Source organism: Schistocerca gregaria, chromosome 1 (assembly GCF_023897955.1).
Source record: "Schistocerca gregaria isolate iqSchGreg1 chromosome 1, iqSchGreg1.2, whole genome shotgun sequence".
NCBI lineage: Eukaryota > Metazoa > Arthropoda > Insecta > Orthoptera > Acrididae > Schistocerca > Schistocerca gregaria.
In genome coordinates, this window is record NC_064920.1 from 1,172,794,611 (window position 1) to 1,172,817,830 (window position 23,220).

At 36.7% G+C, this 23,220-nt stretch overlaps 1 protein-coding gene across 10 annotated transcripts in view; it reads left to right on the forward strand.

Annotated features, from left to right (window-relative positions):
- LOC126284288 (zinc finger MIZ domain-containing protein 1) overlaps positions 1-21,084 on the forward strand; it is a 138,471-nt gene extending 117,387 nt beyond the window's left edge. For 6 of the 10 annotated variants that reach the window (XM_049983134.1, XM_049983119.1, XM_049983127.1 and 3 more), the window contains 10 exons: positions 391-471; positions 1,694-1,829; positions 3,459-3,669; positions 6,431-6,625; positions 8,965-9,107; positions 10,554-10,695; positions 11,590-11,725; positions 12,312-12,559; positions 13,367-13,663; positions 18,338-21,084. In XM_049983134.1, coding sequence (XP_049839091.1) covers positions 391-471; positions 1,694-1,829; positions 3,459-3,669; positions 6,431-6,625; positions 8,965-9,107; positions 10,554-10,695; positions 11,590-11,725; positions 12,312-12,559; positions 13,367-13,663; positions 18,338-18,502 — 1,754 coding nt within the window. In that variant the 3' untranslated portion in view covers positions 18,503-21,084. The remainder of the gene's footprint in view (positions 1-390; positions 472-1,693; positions 1,830-3,458; positions 3,670-6,430; positions 6,626-8,964; positions 9,108-10,553; positions 10,696-11,589; positions 11,726-12,311; positions 12,560-13,366; positions 13,664-18,337) is intronic. The other 4 variants (XM_049983149.1, XM_049983166.1, XM_049983174.1 and 1 more) reach the window with 1 other exon arrangement.
- Positions 21,085-23,220: the final 2,136 nt, after the last annotated feature.

Genomic DNA, 23,220 nt, shown 5'->3' on the forward strand with positions numbered 1-23,220 from the left:
AATTTACTACCTACTTTTGTACATCTTTAAAGATCCAGTTGCAGTTTTTATCTCATTTCATACATATGTGAAAGAAGCTGCTTGGTTGCTCAAACTGAAATACACACTTACATGTGTATACTGTTCAACACTGCTCAATCATTCATGGAAATGAGAAATACCCATAAGCACGGCTAATCAAAATAATTATTTTCTCAGGCCATAGTACGTACTGAAAATAACAAAGACAATTTTGGCAGCAACTGTTTCTTGGCAAAAATAAATAAATACAGTGTGTGCTGCCTGCATAACAGGAACATTGTTTCATTTTATGATTTTTTTGTAATTTGACGAAATCGGTTAATTTTTGTGTTAGTAAAGGTTATGTTTTCTTTTTAATGTCCCTTTCAGCTGCCTACATGACAAACCAGCCGTGCTGGTGTGAGCAACCAGTGTTTCATCACTCATGTGACAAGGTGTCCAAATTTTTGCGTAAGTGACACATTTTAATTGTGACACGTTTTGTATCTGCGTTCACTTTTTAAGTATGGTGTGTACAACAGCTTCTGTGTGTATTTGTGGTCTGTACACTGCATGTGCAATTCTAAATGTTGTACTCAGTTGTCAGGACAGATTCAAATCTCCACCATCAAATTAGTGAAAATAAATAGAAAGGAAAAAGAACAAAGATTCAATGAATAAATCTTAAATTCCAAAAAATTAATTACAGAACACAGCAGAAATGAAGGTTAAAGTGAAGATAGTATTTTGTCCTGGAGGCAAAAAGACTTAAGTTTTGTATTTCCATTTTTTCTTCTTCTGAAAGCAGTTTTAATGTCTGATTCATGACCTTAGAATAACTGTTTTTTGGCTTAACTTCTTGGTTCATGTTGCTCAAACTGATAGCTGATGAAAGACACACACAAATTTAGGATTACATTTGTTTTCTTCAAAATTTTTGCCTGTTTCTTTTGGGATTAATGAGTCATTTCTTCTTGTGCTGAAATTCTGTCTGTCTATGTGCAGTGAATTTGTAATGCTGAAAACACTGTGTAAGCATCTGAAAATAATAGATAAAATACTGAGGAAGTAAAGAAAAAGCTTATAACAGCCTGTAGTTTTCATGAAATGTATTCTGTAAAGCAGAAGTAGAGGAACATTATTATCAGTAAGCATATTTCAATAAATAACAACCATGATAATTTGTTCTTCACATGAAAAAAAAAGTTGATTATAGATATTTCAATTTGGTGTTAGTTTTCATTTCTGCCTGAAGCTATATGTTTTGCATTCCAACTCTTTGTTTTAAATAATCCAAAATAATCTACAGAAGTGCTGGAGGGTTTGTGCTTTTATCATTGCTTTCTTTTACAAAATGTCTGCCTATTTTCTGATGAAAGAAATTGGAAGGGGAACCTGTCATGTACAAAGTCAAATTTCCAAGCATTTCCAACAGCTCATTTTATTTGTGCTACTATATAAATGAAATAATTTGAATTGAAATGAGTCATTTGGATGTAACTAGGCTAATGGCTTAAAGAAAATGTTAATTTTGCATGAAATGGATCAACTTCTCTTCTTTTGCGTCTAAAATCAATGGCAAAAGAAAGCACAAGTTGTGCAATGAGCTTTTGAGTGAGACTGTTTCACTGCTTTCAAGTATTTATGCTAATAAACAAAAATCTTATGTAATTTTAATTTTTGTTCTTTGCAGAGGATGATGAATTAAGGCTGACATTTCCTGTTAGAGATGGCATCATCTTGCCTCCATTCCGGCTTGAGCACAATCTGGCTGTCAGTAACCATGTCTTCCAACTCAAACCAACTGTCCATCAGACACTCATGTGGCGGTAAGAAATAGAAACATTATGTTTAGTTTAATCATGTGCAATGAGAATTGCTACAAAATGGCACAGGTTGAAAAAATTTTACTTACTAAGCTGCAATGGAGACAGCCTTGAGCATGAAGACGCAAAGATGGTAGCTTTTGAAACCAGAAAAAAAGGTTGGAAGAACCAAGATTAATTAAGAAAGACATAAACTAATGCATGTCTGAGAGAGACAGTGGGCTACTATGAGAGGTGAATAAACAAACTGTATAGGTCATACTAAGTCTGCAACAGTCTTTTTCTTTATCAGACAAAGGGCTTTCCAGCTCTGGAATCCAGCATGTTTATTGTTTTATGCTTGTGCTTGTCTTCATTGCTGTCTGATAAGTAAAGTTTTTTCTATTTGCATTTGGTTGTACCTGGAATAAAACAATGTGAAATTGTCAACACAACAATATTTTTTAATTAAAAATAAAAATAAAAAGCAATTCTTGTACTAAGACAGAAGAGAAGTGTCCAATTTCTTGTTAAATTGGTGTATGTACAGTATTTCTTGCAGTTAATATATTTTGTTATGATCTACAAATTGCTTTGGCCAGTATTTTCAGACATGCAGAAATGATTATTCTTCTTCTTCTTAATTATGTTTAAAAGGATAAAAAAATAGCATCCAAATTCTGTGAAAGTATTCCTGGTGAAATAATCTTGCGAGAAGACGTGACTATTAAAGGGGAAATAATTCTTCAGGGTACTGCACTTGAGCGGTTAGAAGACTGAGGAGTAGGAACACCCAACTTTTAACTAGAGTAGTCTCCATATAGCTTCCACCTATTCCCATACTTAACAGAAATTTGCATTGGAAAATGTTTGGAGACCAGTGAAGATGTTTTGGTAACCATAGATGGGTATTTTTCAGACCATCCAGAATCACGTTTGTGGTACATAACCTCTGCACTGGACTACACCAAAAAAGTAGATCTTTGAACTAAAACAATTTTTAAAATTTTACCATTCCACAGTGGCAGGCTGTTATAGCAACCGGTTTAAAAGTGTTTCAGAACAAGAGCAGTCTCAGTAATGTTTGTGTACACACAAATACAGACATTGTGCCATGTGTGAATTGTACCATGGTTTTGTAAGCGTGGCCCTATCTTGTTCTGTCGTCGTGGAACCGGCTGGTGTGCTCAAGGTCCACTGCAGGGGTTAGATGTTTCATGGTGGATGGATTATATATCCAGTTACCTTGGTGTCTATTTTATGTTATTTGTAGTTTCATGACTGATGGGCCACATATCCTTCTACTTTTACATAATCTGATGATGTCCCAAAAGGGTGAAACATATAATTGACACTAAATAATCTTGCTGCCAAGACTTTTTTTTTTGTTCTGTAAAACAGAACTGCCAGGCAAAGAAATTTTAGCCTCACTCTCTAACATACAAAAAGCAAGAACATAGAAAATATTTGCAAGTTTTATAAAATGTTTTGTACATTCAAGTTTGCTGGTAATGTTACGGTACCATTGTAAGGGATGATATCATTTCTTACCAAATTTATTCATTCAAAATTAGTGGCTAAATTTCTTCATAATATTTACAGCAAGCTAAAATCAGTTTACAGTGTTCTTATATTCATTTTTTTATTGTACAGGTCAGATTTAGAGTTGCAGCTCAAGTGCTTCCACCATGAAGATAGACAAATGAATACCAATTGGCCTGCAAGTGTGCAGGTTTCAGTGAATGCAACCCCACTGAGCATCGACCGTGGGGAAAATAAAACCTCGCACAAGCCACTTTACCTAAAAGAAGTTTGCCAGCCAGGAAGGAACACAATACAAATCACTGTCTCTGCCTGTTGCTGTGTAAGTATTTTTCTGGATCAAAAGTTAATTACCATGTTTATTTGGAATGGAGGGGTGTTAATGTAATTTTTAAGTTAGTTAAAGGATGAACTGAAGAACATTTCTGAGTAGGGACAAACTGGTTTTCTGTTTACCCTTCTTTTTTTCCATCACCAATTTAACCTGGCTGTAAAAACTGATCAAAATAACTCATTTTCAGTTTTGTGTTGCTGGTTTTTCCAGTAATAAACAAGAATGTCGATCAAAGACTGAAAAATTCTAAGACTCCCATGGACTTTTACACTATACATTTCAAAACATGTAGAATCAAAATTTCAAGCAAAACAGTTAGTTTAAAGAAAACTTAGAGGGGATGAATACAGCAAAAAAATGCCAGTATTCTCCTACTAGGTCTAATTTTTTGAAACTCTGCTCAAAATTCGTGCTGTAATTGAGGATCATACAACTATTTGGGCTTTGCAATTATTCAGTAGTAAAGAGTGAAAATTATGGTTGGGGGCTCTATCTTTCATGCTATGTTGTCCATTTTCAAGGGCTACAAGCAAATAAAGGAACATTATGTGGATGCAGACAGCAGATCAATTACTTCCAATTATTATTATTAACTGTGAATGAATTGTTAAATTTTTATTTATTACTGTTGCCATAATTTCCTTTCTCTTTAATTATATTGTAGAAATGATAGAGAAGTAATCAGCTTTCATGTAAAATTTGTAGCCTTGTTTATTCTTTAATTATTACTAAACCTGTTTTGTAGTCATATTTATTTAATTTTGAACAGGAATTAGAATAGGCCTACGGAAGTCTTTCGCTGACGAAAATAAAAAGATGCTTTCAAAAAATTCTAATTAACAATTTAGAAACTTGGTAGAATATAACATTTACAAGGAACAATTATGAGACAATAGCTAAAATTTCAATACTGGATTAATTTATTGGCCAATATTTATTCATAGATACTAAATGTATTAGTTAATCTGTGAGTCCTTTTGTTAGAAACAATATCAGGGGTGATATTAAGCTTTTGGAAGCCACAGAACTTCCTACCAAAGATAAATATTTTTTAGGCTACAAATGATAAGCCTTCTACTCAGCTCCCAAAAAATGAGAGTAACACTGCTTCTGGGGTGTAAAGAGCACTGAAAGTAAAGCTGTATTTCACTAGGAAACAAACTTTCAGGCTCCACTAGCCCACTTTTGGCTACTTCCTGGTCATGTGTTGGCCAAAGAGGGTTCGCAGTTGTTCTGACCTTCTCCCAAGGCAAATGTGTACTGATTTTGTCCAAGTAATTATTTACCTCTTGGGTCAAATACCTAATGGCTTTGCTGGAAATGAACGTGTTTGTTTACATTTTTTTAAAGCTGTGGATCAGATAGAGTAGAACTGCTCAGAAAGTGTCTGTAATACTTTTGCATTTCTTTCTTTAAGGCTGCTTAGAAGCATTTGAGGTAGGACTTTCGGTCCGCTATGCATAGAAGAGATTTTTTAAATGCATTTTCGAGAATGGTTACTTGGGGAATAACAAGGCTTACTGTAATTAATTTGCTTCCAGAAATCTCCTTTGTGTACTTGTCAAAAAGCATTAAAAATATCAAATATTTATGACAATGATTAAATGTGATTTAGTACCTCCCTCCTAGGGATGGTGCCATTCTGCAATACAGTTGATGTTTGGCAACAACAGTGAGGAATGACTGTATAGACGAGGTAGGGAGGGAAGTGTGTTAGGGTAGTCTGTACAGTTGTACAAAGTCAATGTGCCAGGATGGTTAGTGCATCTGCCTGCTAGTAGGAGACCTAGGTTTGAATCCTGGCCTTTGTACAAATTTTTATTCATCACTTCAGACTGCATATATACACCATAAATGTTTGACACTTGATAAGCTCTGTCGAACCGTATAGTTTCATTAGATTTGGGTTTCTCACTCCGTTACTGAATAATTAAGCATCCTCTTAGGCATAAAGTACTGCTAGTTGCTAACATACATACACTCCACTATGAAATGAATAATAACATATGATATGCTCTTGAAATATTAATTTTATAAACCTATTTCTGGAAAGGCTAGGTATAGTCTGCCAGAATTACTTAATTTCACATGTTGCAATATTCAGCCAGGCTGGCACATGAAATACAATCCTCTCATGCTGTGGAAAAATATCTACATATAACACAACACAGAAGGAAAATAACTTGTTAGGAAAAGCAATTTCAGAGAAGCTTTACATGTGGGCAGAACTGTCACTTTATAAGAATAATGTGTTACTGTGAACTATTTTGCCATCCAAGAAGGTTGCCACAACAGAGATGAGGCAGATGGAAACCGTGATCACTACACTACAGCTGTTGTCATTAATCTATAACTATGAGGATTTATGTTCTGTGATTAAAAATGGAAACCCACACAAACCCAAGTCACAAGAGCTGGTTCAGCTTTTTTGTTGAGAAGACATTGCATGACCATTCTTACCAAAGGCTTTACCCTCTCAGTATTGTTCCATTTTAGGAAATTGTCCAGAACTCTTTAAAATTAGTTTCTTCATTAAATCTAATTAAATACTGAAGTGATGACCTGAAATTGCAACAACTGTTACTGCAAAGTGTAATTTTATCATTTCAGGAATAGCTGTACATTTTTATAATTTCTAAAATAGCTGTGCAATTTTATAATTTCAGCAAAGTATTGATATGAACTAAGTTTCCTACAATATCATGGCTCCATGCATGAGTTACATTTCTTGTATGTTTCTTTATTTCAGTCTCACTTGTTTGTGTTGCAATTGGTGCATCGTCCCAGTGTGCGCAGTGTGCTCCAAGGTCTCCTGAGAAAACGATTGCTGACTGCTGAACATTGCATATCCAAAATTAAGCGCAATTTCAGCAGTACTGCTTCAGCAGGTGGAGGTTTAGGAGGAGACCGTGATCGTGATGGTGTTGAGCAGACAGCACTGAAGGTATTTACAGTTCATAAAGCTGCTTTTAGAATGTGAGCATATAAAACTATATCTCTGGGAATACATTATTATTATTATTATTATTATTATTATTATTATTATTATTATACATTTTTGCCCTTAAGACAGTGACTGAACTTGAATATTACATGATTATTCAATTTTCCTCTTATTTTCTTTTCTTCTTTTTCTCTTCCCAAAACCTCTTTATTCTTTGACTGTGTTCATATTTCCTTTGCTCTGTTTATATTTTTCCTGGTCTCTTTCTTTCTTGTAATTCAAATTTCATGTTCATAATTTTGTTTCTGAATTTGTCTTATCCTGTTTTTTTTTTTTTCTCTTTCTGAGTCTGGTGTTGTTCATTCTGTGTGTGTGCCCAAAGAATGTTAACCAATGTTTTCTCATTATGTCTGTGAGTCTGTCAGTGTGTTCATACAGTTCTTTGGTTGGCCTCTTCATCCATACACCATATCTATATATTGCTCCAATTTTTTTTGAAGGATTTATGTTCTATCTTTTCTGTCTTTGTGATGCCTGATGTGGTTGTTTCTGATGCATAGAGGGCTTCTGGTAGTACAACTGTATTGTAGTGCCTGAGTTTTGCTTGTCTTGAGATGCTTCTTTTATTGTAGTGAATCCATGTAAGTTTGTACGCTTTCCAAGTTTTTCTGTTTGTTCTGTATTGGATGCCTTGTTTGATCCTCCTATTTGTATGTATCCTCCAAGATACTTGAATTTTTCCACTCTGTTGACCAATCCATATTTTGTGTTCATGAATTGTGTATTGTTGTTCTTTCTTTCTATATATTGTGTTTTCTTGTATGCTATCTGTAACCCCTTTTAGCAGAGACTTCATGTAAATATTCCACGGCTTCTTGCACTTCTTCTCTGTTGTTGCTGAGTGTTGCCAAGTTGAATACATTGATTTAAAACATCTGTATCATGTAAATCTTTCAAAAATCATGTGGGAATGGCATAGAAACACAATAGCGTCTTGAGTGCGGGGGATTCCATCCCGTCGTTCCGAAGGAGCAGCCACTTCAGTCAGCTGTAGCCTGTCGACATGCACAATTCAAGCTTTCTTGTTGCTATCTCTTTACTACATAGTCTGATACCACAGTCTTCGTGCATCATAGGTGTAGGTGCAGGGAAAGTTATTCCCTATTTAGGTCCTACAATGCTATTAAATTATTATCAGGTGGGGCAAATGAGTAAGCAAAAATCTCATTCAGAACTATATTTCAGAGAGTTTCAGGAATAGATAGTTATTCCAGTCACTGAATAAACAGAATAAAGGTGGGAGGAAGCACAGCTACAGGAAATTCCCAAAGCTTCACTACATTGGAATGACTTGGTAGAAGGAGAAGAAAATTTTATTATCAGGGAACTGAAACATAATTTCCATGTGAGACATGTTCTTTGTTTTACTATGTCAGTATCGTAGTAAGCAACGCTGTCTTTTAGGATTTATATATTAACCATTTTTGTTTTATGGAATTTCCTTCTGGCAGTACACTTTGATCTTGTTTTGCTTTGATTGATTATTTGTTTGTCCAGTTTTCTTCAGGACTGTTGTAGTAGGTATTGACTTCAAATGTCTATATTTGTCGAATTTTTTATTGTACTGACATAACCTTGCAGGCTGCAGCTGCCGAACTGCACTACCCTACAGGGCTCTTTCACAGTGAGCCCCCAACACAATCATTGCCCCCCCCCCACAACACTGTCTCTGCCACTTTGGGCCAAGTTATTTTGTGCGCACTCTTCAAGCAATTTAATTTTGGAGTCAAACCGGTGGAGAGCACAAGATCTCAACAGTACTCAATAAACTGAAAAATATGGACATCATAGGACAAGCTGTTACAGTAACAGAGAATGCAGTAATAGCTTGTGAGAATTAAAAAAGAAGGAAAAAAACTGAAAAAATAAGAAAGGCATATAACATTGGTTTTCAGATGTAGTGTACTAAGTATGTGTAGCTTCACTTGTCACTTTTGCTGAGATATTTTTTGCTATCTAATGACTTGTACTATGCACACAATCCATAAAAATAATAATTTAGCCAATCCTACTCCCAAGGAAAATTCAAAGTGTCCTCATGCTTTTAATGAGACCTAAAGTCTACATTCATACATTTTAAATTTACTACTGAATACATCTAGTGGGAGGATGTCCTCTCAAATGTGTTTTGTATAAAATAATGTAAAATATATATTTAACAGTTTCTTTAGAGAGCTCTTTTGCCTGTAGAGCTATTGTGGAACTCCATCTCTATACTGATAACAGAGTGAATAAGACTGTATATCATTCAGTTCTAATACAGTTCACTTTTATTTCAGGTCTCCTTGAAATGCCCTATAACCTTTAAACGTATCACCTTACCCGCCCGAGGTCACGACTGCAAGCATATCCAGTGCTTTGATCTGGAATCTTACCTACAGTTGAACTGTGAGCGGGGTTCTTGGCGATGCCCTGTCTGCAAGTGAGTAATTATTTACTACGAAAGGATCCATTTCGATTTTTGGTGTTTAAATGCAAAGCATCTTAATTTGTAATATGTGTTAGCTTCTTGGTGATTTTATTATTTTTTAATTGATCAGTGTAAAAATTGTAATGTGACATATTACAATACAGTACACTGTAGTAAACTGTCATAATAATTTCTCCATCTTCTAAATTATAGTATATTAAGCAGGAATTTTATTTTTTAAATTCACAGAATGTTAAATACAATAGCAAAAATTGTACTGAAATACCGGTGTCTATTTTTAAAAATAAATTGTGGCCATAATTGGTAAAATGATCCGTGGAAGCAAGTAAAATAGTGTGTGTGTGGCTGATTCTATGGAGAGCAAGAAAAGGAAACACATACGAAGTTTTACTTTTCAGAGTTTTCAGTAGTTTATAACAATCTTGTGTGAATCAAACAATACTTATGACCATCAATGGATTTTTTCTTTGTTGAAGCTTGTTATCTCTTGTGCAACCAACTCCATTACTGTAGTTACCTGATGCATACCTTCAGTTACAAATATATTACAAGGCTGCCCGACGTAGAATAGGCGTTGAGTTGCATACAGACACAATTGTGCCAGTCTGCGACTCAACGTCTCCTCTATGTGATGAGTAGCAATTTATCCTTTTCATATTGTTGTTAGTCCATCTGGTGTTTGATATCTGTAGTTATATGTACATTTGTCTGTGAAACTCTGTCTGGGATAATATATACTGCATTGTCAACCCAGTCACTAATTCCATCTGAATGCATTTTATTTATCAGACGGTAGTACCAGTTAAAAGAACTTTGGAAATTCAAGATTTGCAAAACTTCCAGGATTGCCTTGATTTATAGTTGGGTGTTAATGCGTTAGTAGTGTTACCTGAAACAAAAAACACAGTTAATTGATAGCTTTTAAGGCATTATGTGTCAGTAGTGTAAGCTTTAGTTTTACATGATCAATGTTTATGGATCCATGCTGATTGCCATGAGAGTACAATTATACTGAAGAAAGCAAATTGTATCTAAGTTTGTATAAATTCTGCAACAGGAAGATCTTGCAATATAGGGTGGCAGTTTTGCATTACATTTTGTTGGATGTCTGACAGATAGTTACAAACTTGAGTTCTTTTAGTCACTCAGCACAAACCTCTGCTTCCAGTAAATAATCATCAGTAAGAGAAATAATTCAGCTACAAATTGCTTGTAGAGCTATACAGACACTAGCAAGAACCTTTTCCTTCTTCAGACTCTCATCTGATCCAGCTGCTGTTTAAATGTTTGTGTCTAATAATTCTTCAAGAAGCCAACAGTCTGCATTATATAAATAGTAATGATTAATTAATTTGTGGTATGTATAATGAAATGAGATGTAGAGAGGCAGGAAAATTTTATTGTGCCACACTAAAAGAACCATGTATTGTGTTACAGCAAACCTGCACAGCTTGAAGGACTTGAGGTGGATCAGTACATGTGGGGAATTCTGAACACAATCAGTAATAGTGACATGGAGGAAGTCACCATTGATTCTGCTGCTAACTGGAAACCGGCCAAAAGTGTACCAGGAATAAAGGTCAGTGGGGTTCAAGTTAATTAAAAACCGGGCATAAATGAACTAACATGTCTTACACATTGTGTTCAAAAGGACAGCAGTGACAAATGTAAACTGCTGACATTAAACAGGTTGGATTGTTCAAAAAGTGTGATTTTAGCACAACCAAAACCAAAACTGGAATGTAAATAGTAGTTGAGTGGACAGGTCAGAATTAACCTTATACCACCCAGCACTTTGTATTAGAGCTGTGTAGCTATTGTGGGATTGAAAAAAAAAAAAAAAAAAAAAAAAAAAAAAGGTATTCAGTTTCCTTTTCAAATTTTGAGACTTCTTTGGCAGGTAAAGAAAAGAAACATATGTGTATGAAAGTTGTTGAACCAGTCACGCTTGGAATGAAAATGTGTGTCTCATGTGCATTTATATTTTTATGTGACAGAATTGTTAATGAAATAAGTAATGTTGAAAAGAAATTGCGCTGTTTTTTAAATGAATAATGAGAAACTGTTAAAAGATATAATACCAAAGGAATTATGAGTCTAACTCCAGCAGATAGCTGTTTATGTGAATGTGTGGTGTCTGCTCTTGAGGCCGATGAATGCACAACCTTCAGTGTAGACGCACAATTTTGTTTAGCCTCTGGTGGTAATCTAAAATTAGTGGATATGGTTGAGGACTGTGAATAGGTGGCACTAACACTGTGTCCTGATGATAAGCAGGCAATCTCGGGTTCGAGTCCGAGGCCGGCACACATTTTCACTTGTCGCTGCTGATTCCGCATAGTCTCAATGCAGCTGATATCATCAGTTCCATCCCTTCCCTTTCCTGTCTCCCCTCTCCATCTTCAATTTATGTAAGATATCTGTTCAATTAGAAATTAAGTTCGAGAAATTTTTATTTTTTCTTTTCTTTCAGACGGAGGAGGAGAATGAAACATGTGGAGCTAAACGCCTTGGGAAAGCAATGTCTCCAGGTAGCATGACACTACCAACTATGAATAGTTGGGATGTCAACCATGCGATGTCTCCTTACATTCCTCCAGATATGAACAGTAAGTCAAAACTTGTACTTAACATGAGCTTAGTACATTATATTCATACTAAAAATTAGAGTTGAAGAGCTATTGTGACACTTCAGCTTGCATTCTGCGGGAAAAGATTGTACTTAAATTGCGATTGACAAAATATTTTTAAGTATTGAGTAGATTTGGAAAAACGGTTATGTTTTGATTGTGCTGTTCTGCACTGCATAATCAGTTCTTTCAGTACTCTGAATGTGAAGAATGAGAGAGAATGGAGATACAGAATAAGAAGTCAAAAATTTTGAAATGTTTATTTTTATTCTGTGGAGATGCAGTGAATTACATATGTGTGTACAGTTTATGAATTTGGGGGGGTATATGTATTATTCCCTTTGTGTCTCAGCTTTGTTCTCATAATTTTGTCTGTGTACGTTGAATGTTAAGTTTATTTTTTTTTTTCGTTGGGTTAAGATACACATAGACAATAATTGTGAAAATGTGTTGACCACAGAAACAAAAACTGATAGCAATAAATTAAGAGAGCGCAGTTTATAAAGTAAAATTACTAAGTTTTTGTAGTGTGAAGGAGACTTTAAGATGTTTGAACTTCCTTTAGGTATTGCAAGTGGCTCGATGATGGGTGGTGGTCCTCCTCCATACGGAGGTACAACACCAGGAACAGGAGGAGCACGGCCTAGCCCGTTTGACTTTGGAAGCAATGGGCCTGTTGGCACGCAAGTGCCAGGAGCAGGAGTGGGGGCAACGGGTGATTATGCTGCCGGGACAGGACCTCTGACTCACCTCAGTGATTCTGTCAACTCCTTAGACCCACTTAACTCTGTGGAGAAGACGTTAAGTGAACAGGTACGTTGATAGGCAACTACTTTCTATGTGACAATGGAAATCCTTTTGAGACATCGTTTAAATCTAATTTTCTTAGCTCTAGGGACAGTTTAAAGTGGTAAAAATTATGCACAGTTTGTATTAGTGTCCTGATAAATAAGGTAAGTTGTTACTGAAGAGATGATAATGTTAGTGTGGCTACTAGCAGTTAAATTTATAGCAGTAATATGATCAGAACTGTTACAGCTAATTAATGTATTTGACATTATAAAGGCATAACAGATCATAATTGAGTATATCGAACAAAGCACCAATCACAGCTCTGATTTTACACATATGGGTAAATTGTGTTTCATATCCATAAAGTTAAGAAATTTCTGTTAAAAAAAGTAAAACAATGGTCATTTGAAAGCACCACAAACTTCCACTGGTTTCATTGCTTCCCCACCAGTGGTAGATAATACATTTCTGCATTTAGAAAGTATGTCACTCTCTGAACCTCGTACCCAGTTAAAGTATTTGTCAGATTCTGGAACTCATAGCCAGTGAGATACCAGTCACACTTTTAAAAGACTAATAACTGGAGAGATGTCCTAATTGTTTCTCTTCTTAGCTTCTGGCAATAATAGAGACAGAACTAGAACAACAGAACAATAGGACAGGGCAGGAAGACAAAATCGTCTGAATGACCTTTTTATAAACAGAACAGACAAGAGTATTAAAAAACAAATAAAAGGAAAGTGAAATAGTAGTGTATCATTTTCTTCAAAGATATTTAATATTACTAAAGTGAGAGCCATTAAGCATTATTAAGTAATCCTGTTACAGATGCCGCATACGCCACATACTCCTCACACGCCACATACCCCAGGAGGTGCAGGTGGTGGAAACTCCGGACCACCCAGTGTACCACCAGCTGACACTTCGGGAGCAACCTCAGGGGCGGGAACTGCGACATCAGTGACGTCGGCAACTGTGAGTGCGAGTGCGGGTGCTGTACCGGGAACAGCTGACACGACATCGGCGTCTTCAGCTGCACCGTCTGCAGCAGACATACCATCTGACCTCAACTTTGATCCAGCTGCTGTCATAGATGGTGAAGGACAAGGCCAAGAGGCTTTGAATGTAAGTGAAACTAAGTGTTCTTGAATCATCTTTAGTTGAGGTGAAATGTGGCATGTTGTGTTGAGGTAAAATGAGTTGGATATTCATTTGAGAAAAAGTATTTCTGAGAAATACCTTAGACAAAGCATTCAGGAAATGGAACACAGGCAAGCAAATCATGTAAACGTTGTGTACTCACAAGTTGGAGACATTAAATAGATTATGAGGACACAGTTCCAATCATTGAAAGAAAGGAAATCTCAGGTATGATATAAGAGGGTGTGTGTGTGTGTGTGGGGGGGGGGGGGGGGGGGGGGGAGTTCTGGAATTGAACTACAACCCAGATTTTCATATTATGTGGAAATGTACCAAGTGATGAGAGTAGTGGTGAGACTGAATTCCCTTTTATATGTATGACAGTTGAAGTCCCTGCCTGGCTACACAAATTTAAGTTTCCCGAAATTATTTAAGGCAAGTGTTGGGTTGATTCGTTTGAAAAGGACATCGCCAGTTTCGTTTGACAATCCAAGGTTGTGTTGTGTCACTAATGACCTTGTAATCATCAAAACATGAAACCATAATCTTCCTTGTTTAATGAGAAGTGTGTTAAATTTGGGAGTGCTCAATAAAACTATTTGGTGGTACTGTAGTCTTGATAAGGCACAGAATAAAGTGAGTAAACAAAAAGTTTCAAATGACAGTATATCTCATAAGTCAACAGTTAGCTCTGTAATTATTTATTGTGTAAAACCTATTTATTTCTGAGATGGAAAGTTGCTACTCACCATACTGAGTCGCGATAGGCACAACAAAAAGAATCACGCAATTATAGCTTTCGGCCATTAAGGCATTTGTCAGCAGTACACACACACACACACACACACACACACACACACACACACACACACACATGCGTGCGCACGCGTGTAAACGCAACGTGCACACACATCTACAGTCTCAGAGAACTGAAACCACATTGCGAGCAGCAGCACCAGTGCATGATGGGAGTGGCAACTGGGTGGGGGTAAGGAGGAGGCTGGGGCGGGGAGGGGGAGGGATAGTGTGGTGGGAGTGGCGGACAGCATCGTGTTGCAGTTTAGGCAGAGGATGGGAGAGAAGGTGCAGAGGGGGAGGGGTAAGTAGTGGAAAGGAGAGAAATAAAAAGAAATTAAAAGTCTGGGTATGGCGGTGAAATGACGGCTGTGTAGTGCTGGAATAGGAACAGGGAGGGGCTGGATGAGTGAGGTCAGTGACTACTGAAGGTTGAGGCCAGGGGGGTTATGGGAATGTATGTTCCATATACAGCAGAAATATTTGCTATAAAATTAGTGAACCTCTCAACTTTTGAATTAAATACATGTACAATTACACACTGCAGCACATAGTAAATTGAGAAATGTAGCAAAACATGATTTAATATTACGGGAAATTAATGTACATTTGATAAATGAATTACATCACAAACAGCATACAATATGTGGTGAAAACTGGTAATGTCTTAATTCGACTTCTCAGTGTTGCAGAAATGTTCCACAGAAAAATTAACATTTATTTACTTTTCTTCATGCTTGTAGTCATCACATGATGACTTTGGTAAAAATCATATTGTTTACAAAATTGTAGTACATATCATATTTGTTTACAAAGGTTTAAAACGTAACAAAGTCCAGATAGGTTTTTCAACAATGTTATAAAAAGGATAGATTGCTACTTACTGTAAAGACAACCTGTTGAGTTGTAGACAGGCATAACCAAAAGATGGTTAGACATTTAGCTTCTCTCTCTCTCTCTCTCTCTCTCTCTCTCTCTCACACACACACACACACACACACACACACACACACACACATATCCACGCACATTCACAAAAGACAGCACACTGCACACATATGTGGCCACTGTCTCCAACCACTCTGGCCAGAATCGTATGAAATACATAACAATATGCACAGAAGGAAAATATTTATCTACAGTGTTTCATATATAATATATAAAACTTAGAAGTATTTCAGTGAGTACAGATATTTATTTACAGAAAAGATTTTAGTTTTTCTTTCAAATGGATCGTCAGTATGTGCTGCTATGGATTCTGGCAATTTGTTGTACCACACTGAGCCACTGATATATGAACTGTTATCTTTTACCTGTAATTTGGTTCTTTGTCTGTAATAGTTGTACTTCTTGGGTAGTAGTGCATATACAGTGAGGTATTTATTCTTAACTTGCAAGTAACTGGCATTGCATTGATCTGTACTTATTTCAATTCTATTAGTCCATCTCCTCCTTCCCCCCAACTCCCCCCCTATCTGTCCACTTCTTTGCACCCCTTCTCTCTGTCCACCGCTTCCACCTCCCACTTTGAGGTCATCTCCTCTTTCCCCTCTCTCTGTCCATCTGCTGCTGCCCCCTTTCTCTTCTCATTTCCTCCTCTTTCCTTTCTCTGTCCACTACTTTTAGTCACTGGAGATCAGTTTCTGTTGTATTCTTATTTAATGGGCCATTCTGTTTTTCTATTCACATGCCATTCACAAAGTTCATCATCGTTCCCACAATCAGCACAATCATCACTACTTGTCGACAGGATGCTGTACCTGTTTTTTATATTTAATTTCATTTTCTAAGGTTGACACGTGTTTGGCATTTCCTTTCACTTCTCATAACTCTAGCTTCCCATTTTGCGACTTTCTTGTTTTATCATTTGGAACATGTTGCAATTTGTGCAGTTCAGAATTTTCATTTCTTAAATGCAAAACATAACACCTCAGTATGTCCATAATTTTTTGTTGATAATTGGTTGGAGTAATTTTGTCAGGAAATCGTAGCTTATGGAACATATCAAGAATGTGACAGGCTGTGTTGAATTGAAATGTGGCTACGATCAGCCTCTACATCTTTAGTCAATGGAATGTAACTTATGGGGTTCCATTTCAGCACACACAAATTCAGGCAAGCCAAGACAGCAATGTGAGTTCACTCTTCAAACCATTGTAAGACGATTCTGTCCCTGTGAAACTGACAGTTATACTGCTGGAAGAAGCCATTGACGTAAGAGATGATGTCATGCACAAAGGAGTGTAGGTGTCTGCAGTAATGTTCATGAAGTTGACAGCCATCATGGTGCCTGGATTACTACCATAGGTTGCAAAAAAAGTCCCCATAGCACAATATTGTCTCCACGGGCCGCATCTGCGATGTAGTGTATATTTTGAGCAGCCGTTGCCTGAATGACTGTGTATTCAGACATAAGCATTGACCTAGTGTAATAACAAACATGATTCATCCAACCAGGTGACCTGTTTCCAATGGTCCACAGTCCAATCTTGATGATCCTGTGCTCATTGCTATCGTAACTGAAGATGCCCTTGGGTCAAAATAGAAACATAGAGATTGTCTGCTGCCAAAAGTACCATGTTCTGAAACCTTGTTCCTGCACCAGCACTGCACCCTGTCATCATATCTGCTACAGATTGCACCCTATGCTACTTTACAGAGTGGGCAAGCCTTGAACCACCTCATTCTGTGATGAGGTGTGGTTGTCCAATACCTTGTCACCTACTCATGGTTTCACTATCCACCATTCCCAGGTGTTGGGCAGCAACAATCTCCCCTTGGCAAACTGCTTTTGTCAGTGGATTTCCCCATTTTGCCCTGTATTGAGACTAGAATAATTTTTTGGCTCATCAGTGTTTGTATTCTAGACACAAAATTTTCATGAACAGTTTTTTTCTGTAATTGTTATTAGAAAAAAGCAGAAAGTCTAAATTATTAGATTAATGAACAATCGAAATTCCAAGTTGGACATACAAAGAGAGAATGCTATTCACCTTAAAGATGACACATTGAGTTGCAGGCACACACAATGAAAAGGCTTTTACACACTTATATTGTGGCCAAAGCCTTCTTCGGAAAAGAAAGTTCACACACATTCGCCAAGCAAGCGCACTTCTTGCACACATAACCACTATCTCTGGCTGCCAGCAGCCAATGATAGCTTTCATGTGTATGTGAGTTATGATTGCTTGTATGAATGTGCATGTTTTTTTCTTTCCTGAAGAAGTCGTTGGACAAAAGCTCAATAGTTAACAGCCTTTTCTTTGTGCCTGTATGAACTCACTCAGTGTGTCATCTTTATGGTGAGTAGCAATCTATCCTTTTCATAATATTGTAAATATTGGAGTATTATGTTTTTCATGTATGAAATATATGTATCTACCAAACAATGGAAAATCTACAATGGAATGTAACAGTGTTTTTAAAAGGAAAGTTGCTACTCATTGTATAGTGGAGATGCTGAGTCGCACATAGGCACAACAAAAGACTGTCACAAATATAGCTTTCGGCCAGTAAGGCCTTCGTCAAAATTAGATGACAAACACACACATACGTACTCATGCAAAAGCAACTCACCTACATGACTGCAGTCTTAGGCAACTGAGGCCTCAGTTGCCTGAGATTGCAGTCATTTGTGTGTGTGGGTTGTGTTTGCGTGAGTGTGTACGTGTGTGTTTGTCCTCTAATTTCGACGAAGGCCTTACTAGCTGAAAACTATATTTGTGACAGTCTTTTTGTTGTGCCTATCTGCGACTCAGCATCTCCACTATACGGTGAGTAGCAACTTTCCTTTCCACCATATTGATATATGTATCTATGTTGGTTTAGAAATATATTTCAATATTTTGATTGTTCCTCCCTCAGTTGCTTCCTGACAACGGTGTGGATCCTATAGAGCTGTTGTCGTACCTGGAACCGCCGGACCTGGCAACTCCGCCATCGAGTGGTGCGAGCAGCAATGGTGGAGCTGGCGGTGGAACTCCTGGTGGTGCCACCACAAGTGACGATATTCTTGCTTTGTTTGAATGAACATGCAACAAAGTGTGCTGTGTTTGCTGTACGTGTGCAAATGTGTGATATTGTGTAATTTATTGTACATAATCGAATGTACTGAAGGTGAATTTGAAGTAGATTGATTGTTGGCCAGTCTAGCAGATAGTGTTTCTGTAACAGTTCAGTGAACGTTGATAATTAAAATTTCTGGGCTGGCCTGCCACAGCACTGGACCTAAAATAGTGATGAGAAGTGTATTAAAATACTTCAAGAAAGCAAATAATATTCTAACAAGAACACTTAAACCCGAGAAAAATTGTGGGTTTACTGTAAATAAGAGAAATTTTGTAAGAAATGATGTAATATGTCTCTCTCTATCTCTCTCTTTTCCTTTTTTAAAATTTAGTTTCAGCTATTTTGGAAATAAGATTATTTGTGTTTAGTGGTTGCATTAGTTTTATGCTTTCCTGACATCCCCTGGTTATATGCAGGGATGTTACAAACATATTTCTGCATAATGTGACCTATTAATTGTTCTGATTGTTCATACGTAAATATGATTTTCAATTACTGTATTTCCTCGTTTACTGTATTTTGCTACAGTAGTTTAGTTCAGGCAGCCATGGACCATTGTGGCCATGCTGTGGCAGGTGACTCGTAATGCCCCTTTAATTTGTGAGTTAATTATTTGTGTGTGATGGTTTTAAAATATGAACACACAAGGAGAGAGTGAAATATTTTACCCAAAACAAGAACCAAGCGTGTGAGGATGTGTACGTGAAACATTTTCGTGTGTAAATGTATCCTGTGACAAATCTCGAATGACTGCATATTGCATTCTTAGTGTACAGCTTCCCTTAAAGTATTAATTGTGAGAAGCACAAAAATTGTAATTGTAGATGAGCAGTATAACAAGTACAGAAAACTTTTAAAACAAGATATTAAAGACAATGTCAAAGTAAATATTTAATAGCTATGGTTAAAATGGAAACTTTTCACAAAGCAGTTGTGGCAGCAAAATAAAAACAAGCTGATGTGAGTTGAAACTATGTAATGAAGATTGTTTTAGGAACTATTTTGTGTAATTGTGTGGGAAATGATGTGCTGCTGTGTGATGCACAAGTTTCAGAAGCAGTTCCTATTTGAGCAGCTCCAGTTTGTGGACTGGGATAATTCTTGCTTTTCCTGTCTTCTTTTTAAAATGTTGTTATTGAGAATGCCAAATTATTTTGTACTTAAAATGTGAATGTAATATGATTGAAAGCTTTCTTCTGAAACTTGTGTAAAGAGAAAATATAAGCGAGAGTGACAAAAAGGAAAGTATGTTGCTATGGAAAAAATGTTTTCTGTCATCTAAGGACCTTAACATTTTTGAATAAACTAAAAGGAGTTAAATAAGAAACCTGCTAGAAGACCATACTGCCAATATATAAATTTCTCATGCAATTCAAAAAACTTGCTTTGTAGGGATTAGATGATCATTTATAAGGATGATGAAACACAATTATCGATTTTCCCCTCCCATTTTTTCTTTTTGTCTTCATTTTATGCTGAGAAGTATCTAAGAAGAAAAGTATACAAATACCACCAAGCATATATGTTCCTTCGAAGCTGTCATTTTATGTACTTCATAACTGACGATGGCAATAAATTGGTATTCTTTTTAGAAAAATTATGACAGTTATAAAATATCAGAGGAATGAGGACTTATGTTTAATAACAAACTACTAAGATACTGACCTCTGATAGTCTCCTTAAAATTTTTAAGTTCACTATTTAAGTGCCACACCATTGTTTCCTTCTTCCTTTCTTCTTTTTACAAAATGATTTGCAATCGTGTTGAGGCAGACTCATCTCTGACTTTCACGGGAATGCAAAAGTCAGATCATTCATAAACCAGATTGTCTGAGTCTGGCTGTCACATTTGCAAAAATCAAGTCCTTAGAAGATAGAATTCCCCTAAGTAGTGCACAGCTTTTTTAAAACAGGAAGATTTCAAACTGTATCATTGTTAAAACAATCAGTAATGGGGATAGGTATTCACAAATGAAATTTTTTTTTCCTGTTCAGATTTTCTTCTTTCCAAAGCAACATTTTTATTTATTACTTGTATTAATTAATGCACATATCAAATGTTGAATTCCAGATGGACCACTAGAATTTGGCAAAATTAAAAACATATGAAATATTCTTGTTTCTCAAATACTTTAAAATGTGTATTGTGAGAAAGATACTTGAAATTTTGGTAAAAGAAAGTAAAGAGCAGAAACTTTTTCCCAGCACGTGGTACATAAAAAAATCCCCCTCCAGAATAGTTTTTTCTCACTCCTGCACTCAATCTCTTGCACCTGTGGAACTCATATTTTTTAACTGCTTCACATGAAGAATTGTATTTGGACCAAGCAGTTGTGTTGTTGCCAGCTTTGGGCTTGAGAGTATAGGTGTAGCATTTCACTGTACTGCCGTTTAGCGGCTCGAAACAACGCCAGCTAGTTGTAGGTAGGTCTTCCTTTGTACGCTGTGCCATATGCACAGTGAAGTCATGTTTAACTTCAGTATTGTACATAGTTTCCAGTGTAGATGTATCTCTGCAAAAAATGTATTATTACACAGATGAACTGTTGTCTTATTTAAATTTCCTTTCTCCTTTAAGACTGTATAATTCTGTCTACTGTGCCCCACAAACACTGTGTGGTCAAAAGTCTAGGGATACTCCATTGAACATGCTGTTTGTGATGGCCAGCATGCTTTCAGAGTTACCCAAGTGCAGACACTGAGTGTCAAAAGTATAAACATATTCTCTGTAAATCAGTGGGAGTCTTAAGAGAGCAACATAATTGGAGGGGGGGGGGGGGGGGGGGGCAAGACTGACAGTTATGGCAAAGAAAAGAAAATATTAAACCAAAAATAGTAACTGATAGAGGTCAATGAAATCTACTTGCGGTCAATGAAATTTACCAGCACTGCTGAACTGTAGCAGTGCTATGGGAAACAACTGTACAACATCTTTACAGTCTGTTGCAGAGGACCTTCCCTGCAGGTGATGTTAAGAGGTCAGAGGTAAAAATTCTTCACCAAAAGACCGGAAGAACCTTTTTGTAGGTCACTAATGACTAGAAACCACTAGTCACAAGAATGAAATAACAACCACCTCGTTGGTTGAAATAATGCTGCCCCTGATCCATGGATGAATATGAGAAGGTTTCCAGGATCTTTAAGTCATTGTGTATCACGTGACACTGATTAACGTGTGTGTGAACCAGGCAGATGACTGGCGATTAGCATCTGACTGAGATTTTTGTTACGACAATTCGGTAGTGGTGGTGCAGTGATCTGGGGCTGTGTTCTCTTGTCAAACATGTGTGAGATGCTATTGTTAACAAAACAAGTCTCACGGCATTGGCATACAGAGAAAGTTGGATGAATTTACTGGATTGGCGCATTTAAAGCCTCAACCTGAACCTCATCAACACTTTTTTTGTGAGTTTAATTGTTGATTGTGTACCAGATAAAGTCTCCCATGAACCTTACACCCTTTATTCACTATGTTTCAGAAAGAATAAAAATAAGTTCCGCCTTTGGTGTGTCAAACTGAATTCCCTGGTGATAGTATTAGCACAGAACGCCCACCATATCAGTCCCTCCCCCTCCCCCCCCCCCCCCCCCCCCCCCCTCCCGCCTCCTTTTTTTTTTCAACAGCAATGGATATCCATAAACTTTTGGCCACAGTGTAGTTTCTCTTCCTCTTGTAGTTGATAAATGCATTTCAGTCATTAACTTAAACATAATTATTTAACTTTTTGGAAAGTGCTTTATATTGCACCTTAATGTGTAATGTTTATTCCATTAGCAACAATACTGTGATATTTGTTGTCGATATTGGAAGATAATAAGAATTGCTGATAGCAGTGAAACTGCACTACAACCACTAATAACTGAATTGCATCCTGATGTATGCTATTATTAATGTATACAAGATATTTAAACTGGCAGATGCCACTAGTGGAAGTGTGTTGTGCAGTCATAAATAACAATCTGTGTTATGTAACTTGAAACATTATAGTCTGTTACAATTCAATCAGTGGTGACACATACAAATTAAGAGTGAAAAAGCTCTAATGGATGTGAAGTAGCACAAAATCTTCTGTTGGGAAACCACCAGGTACTTATGGAAGAAGTTGGAGGAAATGGAGAATTCATTTGACATACTGTGTCTGTAGTTATAATACGAGCTTAGAGGTGGGAACGTAGTACAAATTTTGAACTTGAGAGTTTGCCCCAAAATTTCAGTTTTTAAAATTAATTATGGACACTAGATCAAATGTTACACAACATTCTTATGTATTCTGTATCACATCTCATATTGAATGAGAACACTATCAATGGAAACTCTTAGTGTGGAATCCATGTCTGTTCAAGAGGTTACTATTAGTAAAGTATGATAATGAAATTCGACAGTGGGTAAGAAAGCACATATTCATAGGCACATCTCTGAGATGACAATGTCATAAAGATGTGCAGGGCAAGGAGTGGATAGAAGTATTTGGAGATAGAGGATAGATGACGATACTCAAAAGATGTTGCAAAATATAGATTAATGTAGGTAACATTGCCATCCAGGAGATGTCCAGGAAGGTAATTAATTGAACTGAGGATTGGATAAAACTGATACGGGATTAGATGTTGGGCTTTTGGAGGAATGGTCACATAGGCTCAGTTGTGGGTAAAGCAGCTGGTAGGCTGCAGTTTATTGG